This window comes from Hirundo rustica, chromosome 12 (assembly GCF_015227805.2).
Source record: "Hirundo rustica isolate bHirRus1 chromosome 12, bHirRus1.pri.v3, whole genome shotgun sequence".
Classification (NCBI taxonomy): Eukaryota; Metazoa; Chordata; class Aves; order Passeriformes; family Hirundinidae; genus Hirundo; species Hirundo rustica.
In genome coordinates this window covers 6,997,755-7,011,358 of record NC_053461.1, presented here as the reverse complement: position 1 = coordinate 7,011,358, position 13,604 = coordinate 6,997,755, and the positions used below count along the sequence as shown (strand labels likewise).

General features: G+C 41.1%; 1 protein-coding gene across 3 annotated transcripts in view; it reads right to left on the bottom strand.

Annotated features, from left to right (window-relative positions):
* Positions 1–13,604, bottom strand: part of IARS1 (isoleucyl-tRNA synthetase 1) — a 92,974-nt gene that overhangs the window by 59,032 nt on the left and 20,338 nt on the right. For all 3 annotated transcript variants that reach the window (XM_040075989.2, XM_040075987.1, XM_040075988.2), the window contains exons 10-13: positions 10,394–10,454; positions 8,777–8,872; positions 4,301–4,423; positions 2,748–2,839 (exon numbers count right to left, since the gene is read on the bottom strand). In XM_040075989.2, the coding sequence (XP_039931923.1) occupies positions 2,748–2,839; positions 4,301–4,423; positions 8,777–8,872; positions 10,394–10,454 (372 nt within the window). The remainder of the gene's footprint in view (positions 1–2,747; positions 2,840–4,300; positions 4,424–8,776; positions 8,873–10,393; positions 10,455–13,604) is intronic.

Below are 13,604 nucleotides of genomic sequence, written 5' to 3'. Positions count from 1 at the left end.
ACTCCTAACAACTAAAAAAGGGAACAGTTCAGCTCACTCCTCACACAGCAGCAAGATCCCAGTAAAAAGGAAAGCCTTCCCTGAGCTACAAGGTGTTTTGATTTCACTGAGTATCTTGTTTCAGTTGTGCTGAAGAACGATGAATTGCCATCGCAAGATCTTGAAACAAGGAGAATAAAGAAATTGATATTAAAAATCTCTCCCATGGTCTCGGCATGTCGGAAGGTTGGGACAATCGCGGCAGCGCAGCTCTGCGAGGAGAGAGCAGCAGGGGCGGCTGGCTGCAGACAGGCTCAGGGCCACGGAGCGGCTTCAGGCAGGAAGGATCCGTGACAAAGGCCAAGCAGGGGAACCATTTCCCAGTCTTTCCACCCAACACTGAGGTTAGAACACCTGAAAACCGCTCCAAGCACCCCCAGGGCTCTGTTCCTCCGACATGAAGGCAACAAGAAAGGGGAGAAGGCAAAGTTGCCCTGAATATTTTTCTTCTGGCGGTACTACCAAGCAGTGCCTCAGCAGGAGACTGCAGAGAACAAAACACTGAAATCTGCCCAAGCAGTGACACCTCCCACATTTCTGACCCTCATGACTGGTGAGAAGATTGAGGACTCCAGATTGAAATGGATTTTACCGTAGAATCAAATGAAAAAGACCTGTTGCTGAGTTTTGTTTTCCATCAACACAAGTGGGAAACCCAAACAGACCTTAAATCCAAGTCTGACGCTTACAAAGTTCCTGCCTAACCATTCCTCTCTGTCCCAACTGAACAAAGTTTTGTTCCCCTTACAGACAGATCCTCTAGAAACATATCAGAAGAATGAAATCACATGAACTGTGATCTTATTCTGTTTTCTTGTCATTTAGGAACCGTATGATCAGTAATTGAGCCCATGCTATAAAGTTGATTCTTGGTTTTGACTTCACTGGCGTGGAAAAGTCAAAGGCCCACATCTGCCAGTGGAAGAGCTTCCCAACACTGCTCCCAAAGGAATGGCAGGCAGGAGCTGTGAGGGACACTCCAGTGTCACATCCAACAGCTGCCCAGACAGAGACTCCCAAAATCTCACATGTTCACAGAGCGGTTCTGACCAATGTCCTCCATTTTCAGCAGTTCCAATGAAGAAAAATTCTAACTGAAAGCTATCCACTGCGTCCTTACCAAGCTGTTGTGTTTTTCATATTTTAAAGTTTAGCTGGCAGAAAATTACTACACAGACAAGCACCCTGATTTCATGGTATGTAAAAAAAAAAGAAGGCAAATTTCTCAACATCCCAAGGATTCAACAGCTGCTTGGTTTCAAGGAAAAGCAGCAGTACATTAAGAAGAGTCTGATTTCAAAGTTTTCTTACATTAATCAAAATAACTTATAACTATGTTCAAAGTTAAGAACTACTCTTCCACTTTTAGCATATTCCAATTATGGTTTGATTTGTGATGGCAGCGAAATGAGCTTTTCAAGTAGAATCCATTGTTCGGTTCTTCCCACCGGCTAATTTGCTGCTAGGTGCTGCCTGCAACTTATCATCAATCAACAAAAATGTCAACAGAGTGGCAGGATTAAGGATCTTCTACAGAATCAGCACTTCTACATCCCTGCTTTGTCTCAGAAGGCCATGACTGGATATTGGAGCTGCTGCACAAGAACACAAGCGTTGCTTGATTTTGGGGCTGCCATTTTTCAAAAACTGTCCCAAATCGTCAAGGACGTAACACTTGAAGAGCAATTTCCCCTTCTTCCTCTAGGCAGCTGCTAGAAACAAACCAATCCTGCTGGTCAAGAGCAAGGAAAGGTTATTTTTGTTATAAATTAAAGATAAATGTACTCTGCTAGAACATTTCACCTGGCAGAGCCAGAGCCAGACAGAGAGATGAGCTTTTATCACAGTTATTTCAGCACAGCTGCTGTATACATCAGATAGGACTTAAAAATCTTCAAGCCATTTCAGATAATTAAATTAAATCTTTTATTTTAAGTGTGTCTTTGCTCATAATGAGAATTTAATACTCTACTAAAAGATTACTGAAGGTTTTTTTTTTTTAATTTGATATTGTTTTGTGATTTTTTACAACAACAGCTAGGGACAATTCAAACCAAGGAGGACACTAATAAAAACAAGCTTCATTTCTAGATTAAATCTGTCTAGCCTGTATTCCTCAGAACCAAAACTTGTTTGTTCACTGATACTGAAGGCCCGTGGAGAATTCCACATGGAGACTTCCCCCACAGACTGCCACCTAGGGATGTTTCCACATTTTAAACAACTGGGCTTCTTCCAAAGAAATAAATAATCTTATAAGGTTAAAAAGAACTGTATTTTAGCCAGTTTATTCAAAACATACAAAGATTTAACAGAAACATCTAAAGACCTTCTGTGACATACTTACTTGGAGACAATCCTTTTCCATCACTCAGCTGCTTAAAAAAATAACCTTTTTTACAAGAGGTGGCTAATTAGGAGTTCTACACCAAGAAATAAGCAACACAAACTACGATTTTAAATGTGTTTTCTTGTCAACAGAACTCAATTTCAGCGCTACATCTAAATTCTCTCATTTTATGGCAAAAAAAAAAAATCTTCGATGAATAAACCAAAAGTGGAGCCCTCCTGAATTCATGATTTCAGTTTGTGTTACTTTTAGTTTTGCCAGGAAAATTAAGTAAGGGAGGGAGGGAAATATGGGAGAAACCTGGAGAGTTTCTCTGTTAGGAAGCCGAGCTCAGAGGCAGGTGCAGCTGTGTGCTTACCTCCAGCAGAAGGGGTAGCTGTGCTGGAACGTGGTGCTGTGGATCAGCCGGCCCCTCTCCTTCAGCCATCTGATGATGTGCTTATCTGCATCCTAAAAACACAGATTCTCCTTGGAATACACGTTTCACTCAGTAAGGTAAGACAGGATTTGCCTCAGATAATTTAAAAAAAAAAATAGTGCGTAACCCAGCATTTACGCGCACAAAACAAAAAGTTTCTATCGAGTTTATACATTTCCTGCAGGGGCGCCGTAAAACACTAAATGTGCAAAGTTATTTGCTCTCCAAACCCTGTTTATTTACAGCGTCTTCAGTGTGTCTCTGCTATCTGGATAAATTAAAATTTATAAATTAAAAGCATCAGTCCTTTTTTACCTTTAACTCTTTTTCCACACAACTGCGTGGAAAATTCGAATTTTCTGAAGCAATCAATACAAGCCAGAAACCTCATTATTTAATATCCTAATGACTGAGTCTTCTAATTTTGTGGCAGGAAATCACATAGAGCTTTTTACCTTATATATAAACTTCCTGATACCACATTCTTCTAACGTGACTAAATTTCAGAATTTGAACTATATTTCACAATACCTCACTAACGAACTGGGATTTACACACTAAAATGGAACTAAAAGCTGTATACTGATAATTTAAGACAATCTACTGAACATACAAGTGTCAATACGACACGAAGGAAACAAATATACAAATATCTAAGAGTGAAAAATTCAGTATCGTAAGAAAATTTTCCAAGAGCCTTAAATTCAGATCCCTACCAGCAAGAAGGTAAACACGGAGCCTACAGTGTCCTCCTATTTGCCTTAATGCAAAAAGCAGGAAGGAAAGAGAGCTGATTGAATCCTCAACTTAACTGAAACAGACTTTAAAATCTTGCATTTGGTTACAGGGACATCCTTTGCTATCAAACTGTAGCAGCAGGGCTAAAAGCAACTTGTTTTCTCGGGACATGGAATTTAAGAAGCACTCCCTGCTACGGATTTGTATCTGGAGCCATGCAGAGTTCCTGTGGGCTCCTTTTTCCAGGGATTCTCCTGCACCTACTGGCAAGTAAATTAGCACTTAGTTAAAAAAAATACTCAGTAATTAGTAAAAAAACACAGCCCAGAAGTGAGGAAAAGGACTGGATTTCTCCCTCCTAGTGGCTGGGAAAAACTCAATGATGGCACCTGGGAATTCAGAGTTTTCCAGAGGTGAGGGAGGCCCTGCACATGTGGCTGGAGACTCTGGACATGACAATTCTGTCAGGAAAAAGCACAGAGTGAGAGTCTCCCTGGAGTAGCTGCAAACAGGATACTCCTCTGCCCTCTCACTACAGCTACATGACACTACCTGCATTTCAACTTTCTTTTTCTCAGCTGCTTAATAAACTATTCCAACCTTGTTGAAAACGTTACAACACCTTTTAAGTTATCCAGATACCAGTCACACATTGAAAACAAGCCCACAGAGAGAAAGAAAAGAAAGCTTCTATCTACATAAAATATATAAAATCTTGAAAAAAGTAATAATTTACTGTCTCCAAGCCCACTGACCTTCACATACTGCCCAGCAAAGTCAGCCACTTCTGCTGTGAAGCAGCCTGATGCATCAACAGGACACACAGGCACAGAGTCTTTCTGAATGATATTAAAATCCATGCAGACTCTGTAATCATCCTGCAAAAGAGACAAGCACCAAGCCGTAAGAATACAAAGTACTAGGTAAAATATCCATCCCTCAAACCAGAAATTAAATATTAAACAGAAAATGTGATGACTGGACAAGAATAGCAAAATACTCAGCCTGCACTAATCCTAAATACTTATGAGAAAGTCCTGTTTTATAGGATTGTAGTTTTATTAATGCAGAAAATAATTATTTCTTCAGACTCTCACCTAGTACAGGGGATATGTGCATGTTTTTCTATGCACATCAATGCACACACACACTTATTTTACACACGTACACTCATGGAGTCAACAGCTTCAGGCAACATTGCACGGTAAAAGAACTGCCAACCTCTCCATCCTGCTCCTGTCCCAGCCAGAGCCTGAATGTGCCCAGCTCTCCAGGCAACACTGCATTTTTCAGAAAGCAGGTTGTTTTAATCAATCTAATTCTGGCATTTCACATAAGCAATCCCATTTTCTGAATGTATTAATGATTCAAAACCTTTAAATCTGTATTTCTCAATCTTTTTTTGGCCTATGGGCAACGCTACTGACCAAGAACCACACATGGACAACATCATGGATTTTGTTCCTGGCCAGTCTCCACTTAAATTTTTAATTTCCTGTAGCAGTAAGAAGAAAAGAAGGGGAAAAAAAAAAAAAAAAAAGCTGTTTCAGACTTTCCTGAACAACACTGGCATCAGAAAAAACATTAAAACAAAATTAGCAGGGGATAGCAAAGTTCAGATTTTACCTTCAAGTCTGAAGACTCAGTAACTGTGTATCTTGTCCAGTGATGGCTTACAGGACACCCAGCAGCTGCTGGACAGGAGCTGCACCCAAAGCCCCCTCCCAGCCTGCCCAAGGACACCACACCAGAGGCGGTGTGTAAATACACATGGCACTGACCAGGCTCCACTGCCCCCTGAACTCCCCCTCCCTGGCCCTAACCAGCCCAGGTGAGGCAGCTCTGGAGCGCCAGGGCAGAGTTTCCGTGGCCTCATCCTGTCCCTTCAGGTCTCCCCACTCTCCCTGTGGCCCCAGCTCCCCCCAGCCAGACCCGCTGCATTTTACAAGGATGAATCTCATCCCCAGGGAACACAGAGAACTTGGCTGCTTCACGGACCAAAGCTTTACACACAGAAACAAGGAACCCCTCGAGCTCCAGCACTCCCAGCAGAGCACAGCCTCTTCCCCTGTCCAGCAGCTGCAGAAAGCATCACGCCATTATTTACCCTGCACGTGGCCACCCAGCTCCTGCAGCCAGGACACGACTGACAGAAGCCCCTTCTCCTCTGGCCTCTCCTCAGCCCTTCCTGCTGAGGGGCTGGGAGCTGTGGGGTTTAAAACACAGATGACAGAGCTGATGTCAGCCCCGATCTGGCAGCGAGCTGTGAAAGGCTTTGAAGCAGCAGCCAGCACAACTACAAAGTCTGGCAGGCTCAGAGCACAACAAACCTTCCCTGGGCAGCAGCCCGGTCAAGAGGTGCTCCAGCTCCACCGCTGGAGCCAAGGGCACACAAAGGGCTTTGCTGACCCAGCTCCCTGCTTTTCAACAACCTGAACGTGAATGGAAGCTCTCCAGACTGAGCTGCCTTTTGATTTAATGAAGATTTCCTTCGCAGCAAGCACAAGGCAAGAATACAGTCAGGCACAATCCTCAAGTGCTAAGCTCAAATAAAAGCTAACATCAGTTTTTTCCCAGGAGAGGAGTTACAGTGGTCACTCTTGTACCTCAGAATCCTTCAAAAGATTAGACACAGAAGTTGTAATACACAAAATTAATAAGTAGATACTATCTAACAGCTCATTTGTGAGAAATCAAAAGCTTTTCTAGGTGAAATTTTAACGAAACAGCAGAAACATGAAGTCAAATGTTCACCTTCAGCATCTCTTAGCAAAAACCAACATCACTTGCTGAAAGTGTCAGGAAAAAAAAGTGCATCAGTAACAGATCTATAAAACTTGTGTGTCACAGTCTGAGCAGGCACTAGAAGTACTGCAAACTAAAAATTTGCTAATTCAAGTGTTACTAAAGCTTTCAAAGCTGACTGCAGGTACATCTACATATGATGAAATGCCTGAGCAGCTAAATTTTAGTGTCATGTTAATCTGGAAATACAATGACTTTGCAGTGGTTTTAATACAGGCTTGTCTTGTTCCGTGAGCTTTAATTTTGACGTCTTTTGAACTGAAATGATGGAGTGCTCTGATCTGGCGTGGCAGCTTGTATTTAGCAAAGGCATGAGACAAGACAATGAAACTACATCTGGAGCTAAATGAAGGTGAATTTTTACTTTCAGGTTTTTTTGGAGAACTATACATTGCCGAGCTATCAGCAATACAGAACATGTAGGATTTGAAATAAATAAATAAATAAAACCCTGACTATCCAACTTTATTTATCAAAGGGACTCCCTTACATTGATGGGAAGGCACAGAGACAAGACCCGAGGCTTGTTGCCAAGGTCTGTGCTCTATTTCTTCTCCTCTGACTGTCCTAGTCCTGTTATTCCTTCCCTATTCGCCTTCAGCTCAACAGGAAGGTGCAGAAGAGCCAATTATCCAGCAGGACAATCCTGTCTGCCACCATGAACCATCTCCCCTCTTTCATCTAAGCCTGTGGAAAGGCCAACACTCAACACCAACAGCATCCTATACAGAGCTTGCTGTACAATAACGAAATCCTGAACTTACCCCGGGACCTCTGTGAGCTTTTCTGAACAAAAATAATCTGGGGGCTGTCAAAACTGAATTAATTACATGCACCCCAAAAAGAAGGCAGCATTAAATGCAAGGTACACTGTGCACTTCCCTTCTGAAGGCAGCACAGTCCATTGACTCAGGACCCTGTACCTAAAGTTACCCACTCAAACCTCTCCTTAGCTGATGACTGCAAGGTTTCGTTTGTGATGTGTGTGCACTTTTTTCCCCTCACACAAAGTTTTATGCATTTTCTTTTTCTTTGTGAAGCATTTAACTGTTACTTTCAGATTTTGGGGGTTTTTTTAAGTTTTACAAGTAATTGCTGATTTCCCTGGAGACACAAAGAAAAACTAATTTTTTCCTCCATGTTTACAAAACTCAATGGGCTTATTTAAAAAAAGCAAGTAAAAGAGGGCAGATAATCCTTGCTCTGGGCGGCCAGACAACCTTTCCAACAAGTTTAACTGGACTGTACAAATACACAAACCACTCTTAGAGCAGCCCAGGGAAAGCTCTTTCCAGAGCTCTTTCCCTGCTGGCAGCCTCTTCCTTTCCCCTCCATCTCCTACAGCAAGAGCTCCTGACTCTAAACCAACTGTGACCCCCCTGGAACATCCAAGATGCAGCTCCAGGGGAGAGTCTGAGGAGCAGAAGTGTGAGGATTTATCCTCCTGAGGACACTTGACCAGCCACCACCATTTTCTTTATTAACTGCTAACACAGCCTACTCTAATTTTCTTTATTCAGAGCTATATTAAGCTGGAACATCTTTTCATATCAACGATCATCCTGACAAGGGAAACACCACCACAATGGATGTGCCCTTCAGAAAAATGCAGGGAAAAAAGGATGGAAGAGGATGGGCTACTTCACATGAATACAAAGAGGCCTGTTGCTAATGCCAAGTTTCTCTGGAAATTATGACAGAGCTCGTGGTCCAGGGATTGCTAATTGCTAGGCACTGCAAGTTTTTTGAGGGCATCTTTGGATAATGGCTGAAGACAGGACACTCTACAAAAAGGACAATGAACCTAAACTTAGTGCATTTATTTCAAGTGTCTAAAAACTGAAATGTTAAATGCATGACAAATCATTCCTCTTGGCCTTAAAAAAGAACAGACTGAAGAAAGGGACAATAAAGACAGAAAAAAAAGAATGGAGCACAACAAAATCCTTTCACACCAAGGGCTAAAGTCTCAGGACAAAAGCAGTGAAAGCATTTTCTCATTCTCTAAAAGCCCAGTGAGTACTGAAATTGAAATGCTGAAGAGGGGCAGTGTGCTGAGCAGGATTGCTGTTCCCAACCAGAATTCTCACTTAGCAAAGCCAGTTTTCACTGCCAGTGCCAGAGACCATCCCTTCTCAAAGCTCTAACTTCAGACCGAGAAAAGCTGAGATCAGTGACACTCGAAAGATACACGGACGAGTTCAGCTCACACACCACAACGCGAACCAAAGCCAGGGACACAAAAGTCTCCAGTCTAGCACAGGAACCAAGTGGAATACAAAGCTCCATGATATTCTTACATTTTTAAGCAGCAAATGGGAAGATTGTTGAACATCAATCACCCTGACAGAGAGCCAAGGAGCTGGAAAGCCAAGCAACATGTGCTGGCCAAAATTAACTTTTAGAGATGTGTAGTTCAAACTTACAGCACCAAAATAGGGAGCCTGATGGACAACTCCTGTGCCTTCCTCCTCCTTCACATAACCATCCACTACCACAGTAAAGGCACCATTTTCTTTGCACTGTAACACAAAAACATGGGTTTATATAGATGTATATTTACATAGACACAGCAGAGTTGTTCAGAACCTGGCAGAGCCACACGAAAGAGGAAAGAACTGCACCAAAAATCAGTGACACAGTAAAATGTGACATCCCTAACACGCCTTAATGACTTCCCATAGCCCAGACACCTGTGCACTTCATTTAAAGAGTGTCAAGTGTGATTAAATCTCACACCTCTCCAGAAGGCCTCCAAGTCAATTACTCTGCAAGCCACAGTTCTTCACACAGTTCTGTGCTTGAGACTGCAATCGTTACACTCCTGAACGTGAGGACACATCCAAAGAGGTACAGACGTTTCCCTGCATTTTTGTATGTCCCCTATACCTCTGAATTTAAAAGTATGCATTTATCGTCACACATTTTCCTTATTTCCTCCAGAGAACAAGAGCATGGTAAATACCAACTAAAAACAGAGAGAAAATCCCAAAAAAAAATTGCTAAGAAAAGATACGACAGTTTTCACTGTGTTCAGTATACTGATAATGAAAAATAAAGGGTTATTTACTATTCCTTTAAACAAAAATAGTAAAAAAAAAAATACTGCAGTCACAGCTGAACCAAGTATGTTACAGAATATTAGGTCTGGCTTGTTCTGAAGGGAGATATTCTGAGATAAGATCTCCATTCTAAATAAAAAGTTGTAGATACCCCATCTGCTCCCTCCAAGTACAGCAGGGCTCAGAGAACTTATCCATTCCAAACCTCAGATGCACAGTCCAATTTTCCAGATTCAGCTGTGTTTGACTTTCCTCTGGAAATACCAGACCTGGCTCCCTGCAGAGGTTTGCCCACCTCTGCTGACTCCTGCACATCTTTCAGAACAGAAAGTGTCACCAATGACCAAACCCCTTCCAGGAGTTCACAGCTGCCTGGCCAGCAGTGCTGCACCTCTCCTCTTCGAAAAATGCCAGCAGTTTTCTATCAGATTAAAAAAAAAATATATAGAAAATTTCTCTAAACACTCTCCTATTGCTGCATGTTCTTTTATCATCTAGGATGCCAGACCTAATGCAGCGCTTAAAAGCTGCATCCAGATAAATCTGATCCATCAGTAGGCTTTTAGGAAAGGCTTTTAACTCTTGAGTGGGAAACGTGACATGTTATCCAAAGTCAGTCATTCCCTTGTGAAGACAAAGCTTCTGGACTTAGCAGGCAGACAACACTCAGCAGATGAGAAAATGAGACAGTATTTGTTAATGTATATTTGTTAATATGTATTGAAGTTTCTCTGCAATCAAACTTTTATTTATCATCCAGTGTTTACCCTGAGTACATTTAAAACTTAAAGGAAAAAAAATTAAGAGAAAAAAGTCAATGCTGTTTTTCAAACTTTCACTGTGATTTTAAGGTACTTTAATACAGCCTGGAGTTGGTTATTAGAACTTAAGATCTTTTTATAGTATGAACAAGGAATACTCAGAATGGGTTTTATTTTTGTCTTTATATCCTGTAGCAAACACCAAACTGGTTCATCTTACCTGAATAAAATATTCAAAGAGCGGTTTGTATTTCTTGCCTTTAAGAACAATACCAGGAAACCTGAGGAGAAAGATTTACAAGAACATAAATTTACAATTTGAAAACCTTTTTTTTTTTTCCTGTTGCCTTCTTCACCTCCCTGACAGAATATTATTTCAGAAGATGAAAATAATTTTCTTAAGTTTACTTCCCACCTCTGTGGTAACTTGGAGAAAGAAACAATGTCTTTTCATGCACCTCTGCTACCAGTCAACAACTTGTACCTGATGGACTTCAATCAAACAATCAATGAAAATTAATAAAGGAATTAAGCATTAACGACAAGCTCCTTATAATAAAGCTGGGCAAGAATCTTCTGGATAAAACACAATATTCATAACAACAAAGATCTAAAGCTCAGCGTGTCCAAGAGAAGTAAATAATGATCCAAAACACCCAAAGTTTTATGTACAGAAAATTGTGACATGGGGTATTGCACCCTATAAAGCTCAGATGCCGCGTTCCTTATTCTAAAAGTGGGTATCCAAACCCTCCACAGGGTTCTCAGGGAACGACCCAGCACAGTTAGGACTGGCTGAGGAACCAGCTGAGCCACACAAGAAATGCAGAGATGGAGCTGCAGGTCTGGCTCCCTTCACAATGGTGACAGCAGCTGACAAAGGCAGTGATCGGGTTGGGATTTGCAGCTCAGAACTCTCCTGAAAGCACTTAAATGGTCCAATTTCAGGGGGAAAATCCAGCTAAAACATAATTTAATCTAATGGATGGGCTGGCTCTGACTGCATCCCAGTTGTGGCCTCTCCCTACTCTGTCCTTGATCTACAACTTGCAAACAATGGTCAAACTCTCATAAAACACTGGACTCCTTCAAGTGGGGGCTCTTCAAAGCCGTTTCACTGCACAGGAAGGACCTGGAGCAGCATTTACTGCCAAGTTCAAGAGCATGACTCCTCAGCTCAGCACACACAATACCCTCTAGGAATTGAGGAGATTTCTATTTTAAGCCTCAGCTTTGCAGATGGTTTATATATTTTTATATTACAAACAGCCTTAGGAATGTTGGAGGTGCTTAATCAGGATCAGATGAGAGAAAAGCATCCCAGTGCTCAGCCACACAGATGTGGGAATGCTCAGATACAGAACGTGAAGCACCAGAATTGGCTTTTAAAAAGAAATAGTTACATTCTTATTTAACACAAGTCAGAGAAAGGTAAAGGTTGTGGATCACATTCCTGATTTTCATTTTGGGACCTGAAATACTTTGTTTGTCGAAGTCCTGAACTTCAGGTTGAAAATTTATACAATGGTGCCTTCTTGTGACCTAAGTCAGAGTAGAAAGACTCGCCTAAAATCGTTTCAGCGACCCTTCACTCTCAAGAGATCAGAAATCTCTGGCTTGGATTCTTCAGAATCCAAAAAGAGACAACAAGGAAAAACAGTGAAGAAATTAAATGTTTAATATGCCAAAGGACTGAAATCTAACACAAGGGGAGGGAAATGCTCAACAATCACACCCTACCTATCACTGCTAAATAAAAAGTCACTGGACTGCCAAAATTGGGGTGATGCACCCAGAGCAATCCATGAGCGCAAAGCAGCCCCCTCAAGGGCTTGAGACACTGCAGATTCTCAATCAGACCATCCCCTGACCTCAGCCTGATGCCTGGTGGACATTAAATTGCATCAATTTCTCCTCAAGGGCCTGACTGCTTGAGAAAAAGGTTAAGAGCAGAAGTGGTGAAGTTCATTTCCATGAACCTACTCATAGATCTAAATCTTTCACAGATGCATTCAACTGCCAGATACCTTTTAACTGCCTCACATTTCACATTTGAGAAAATTAATTATTACAAGACAGAAAAACTGGAGCAATTCCAAAAACAGAAAAGAAATCAGCTTGAAAAGAGACCATAGCACTAATACAAAAAGAATTAAAATACACTGTTCTGCAAAGAGATTTGCTAGTAGCCTTAAAGATAGGCAGAGGTTAAAAAAAAAAAAGAGGAAAATTTAAATAAAGTTATCAGAGATTGAGGGGGTGAGTGGGGGTGCTAGAAATACCATTAGTCAGGAACATAAACACAACACCTGAAATGTGTATTTTTGCCTTAAAGAGCAGGCTCTTCCCATTTCTGACGAAGACACCTCAGAAAAAGGCCAGAATGTTCTGTGTGTTCCTGGATATAGAATGACTGCAGTCACACTGAAGTTAAATTTTTACTATTGCATTGAAACAAGGATTTGGAAGCAAAAGACAACAGATCAACAAATTTAATATATGGGCTAGCTTGCTTCTTTTTTAAGCTTAAAGTAAATGTATTAAAAAATACTTTTTAAAAAATGGTTTTAATGTAAGGCTTAGTTTTTAGACACTGAAGAGGTTTCAAAAGACCAAAAAGGACAGAGTATCTGTATTTCTCAAGAGAACTGAAGCACTGATGGACCTAAAAACCATGGAGAAAGGTCTAACAACCTGATTCAACTTCAAGTGATTGAGGACTTTTAGTAAGTGGAGTTCTAAAGAACATACAATGTGAATTTATCAAGAACAAGCCACACAAAGCCAAATTTTTGGGGGCAGATTCACCAGCTTAGATAGAAAGCAAGCAGATCAAATTTAGGTCTCAAATGAGAGTTTTTACCCAGTCATTCCAACACACACAAATACTTGAACTGGAGGATACACCACCACTTCAAGGGAAGGTTGTTGTTAATTCAGCATCAGACCAAAACAAAATTCCCAGTGGTGTCCTGGCACTGTGGCTTCACTGATGACACAGAGAGGAGGAAAAACTCCAGAGATCACAAGTTCAGCCAAGCCTGAAGAATGAGAGCACTGAGCATCATCTTTAGAAACTGAACACCAGCTTGAATTGGTACAGACCAAGTGACAGATGAAGAGCATTCTCATAGAGGGGGGAAGGGGGGAAAATCAATGCAGAAATATAAAATTATTCAACTGTCACAGTATGAGCCATCAGAATAGGAAACATCTTCAACATTCCAGCTCTGTATGTCCCTAATTTAATGACTGCTTGCAACTGCTTAGCTGAAATAACTTCCTTTTTTTTTTTTTTTTAATTTAAGGCTTTCAACTGCTTGATAAAAAGACAAAAATAGAAAAAACTGATGCCAGTGAAGAAGGGGTGTTACCTCAAAAAACGTTTCTAGTCTTTATTTTTATTATTGTGGTTATCTGGGGTTTTATAA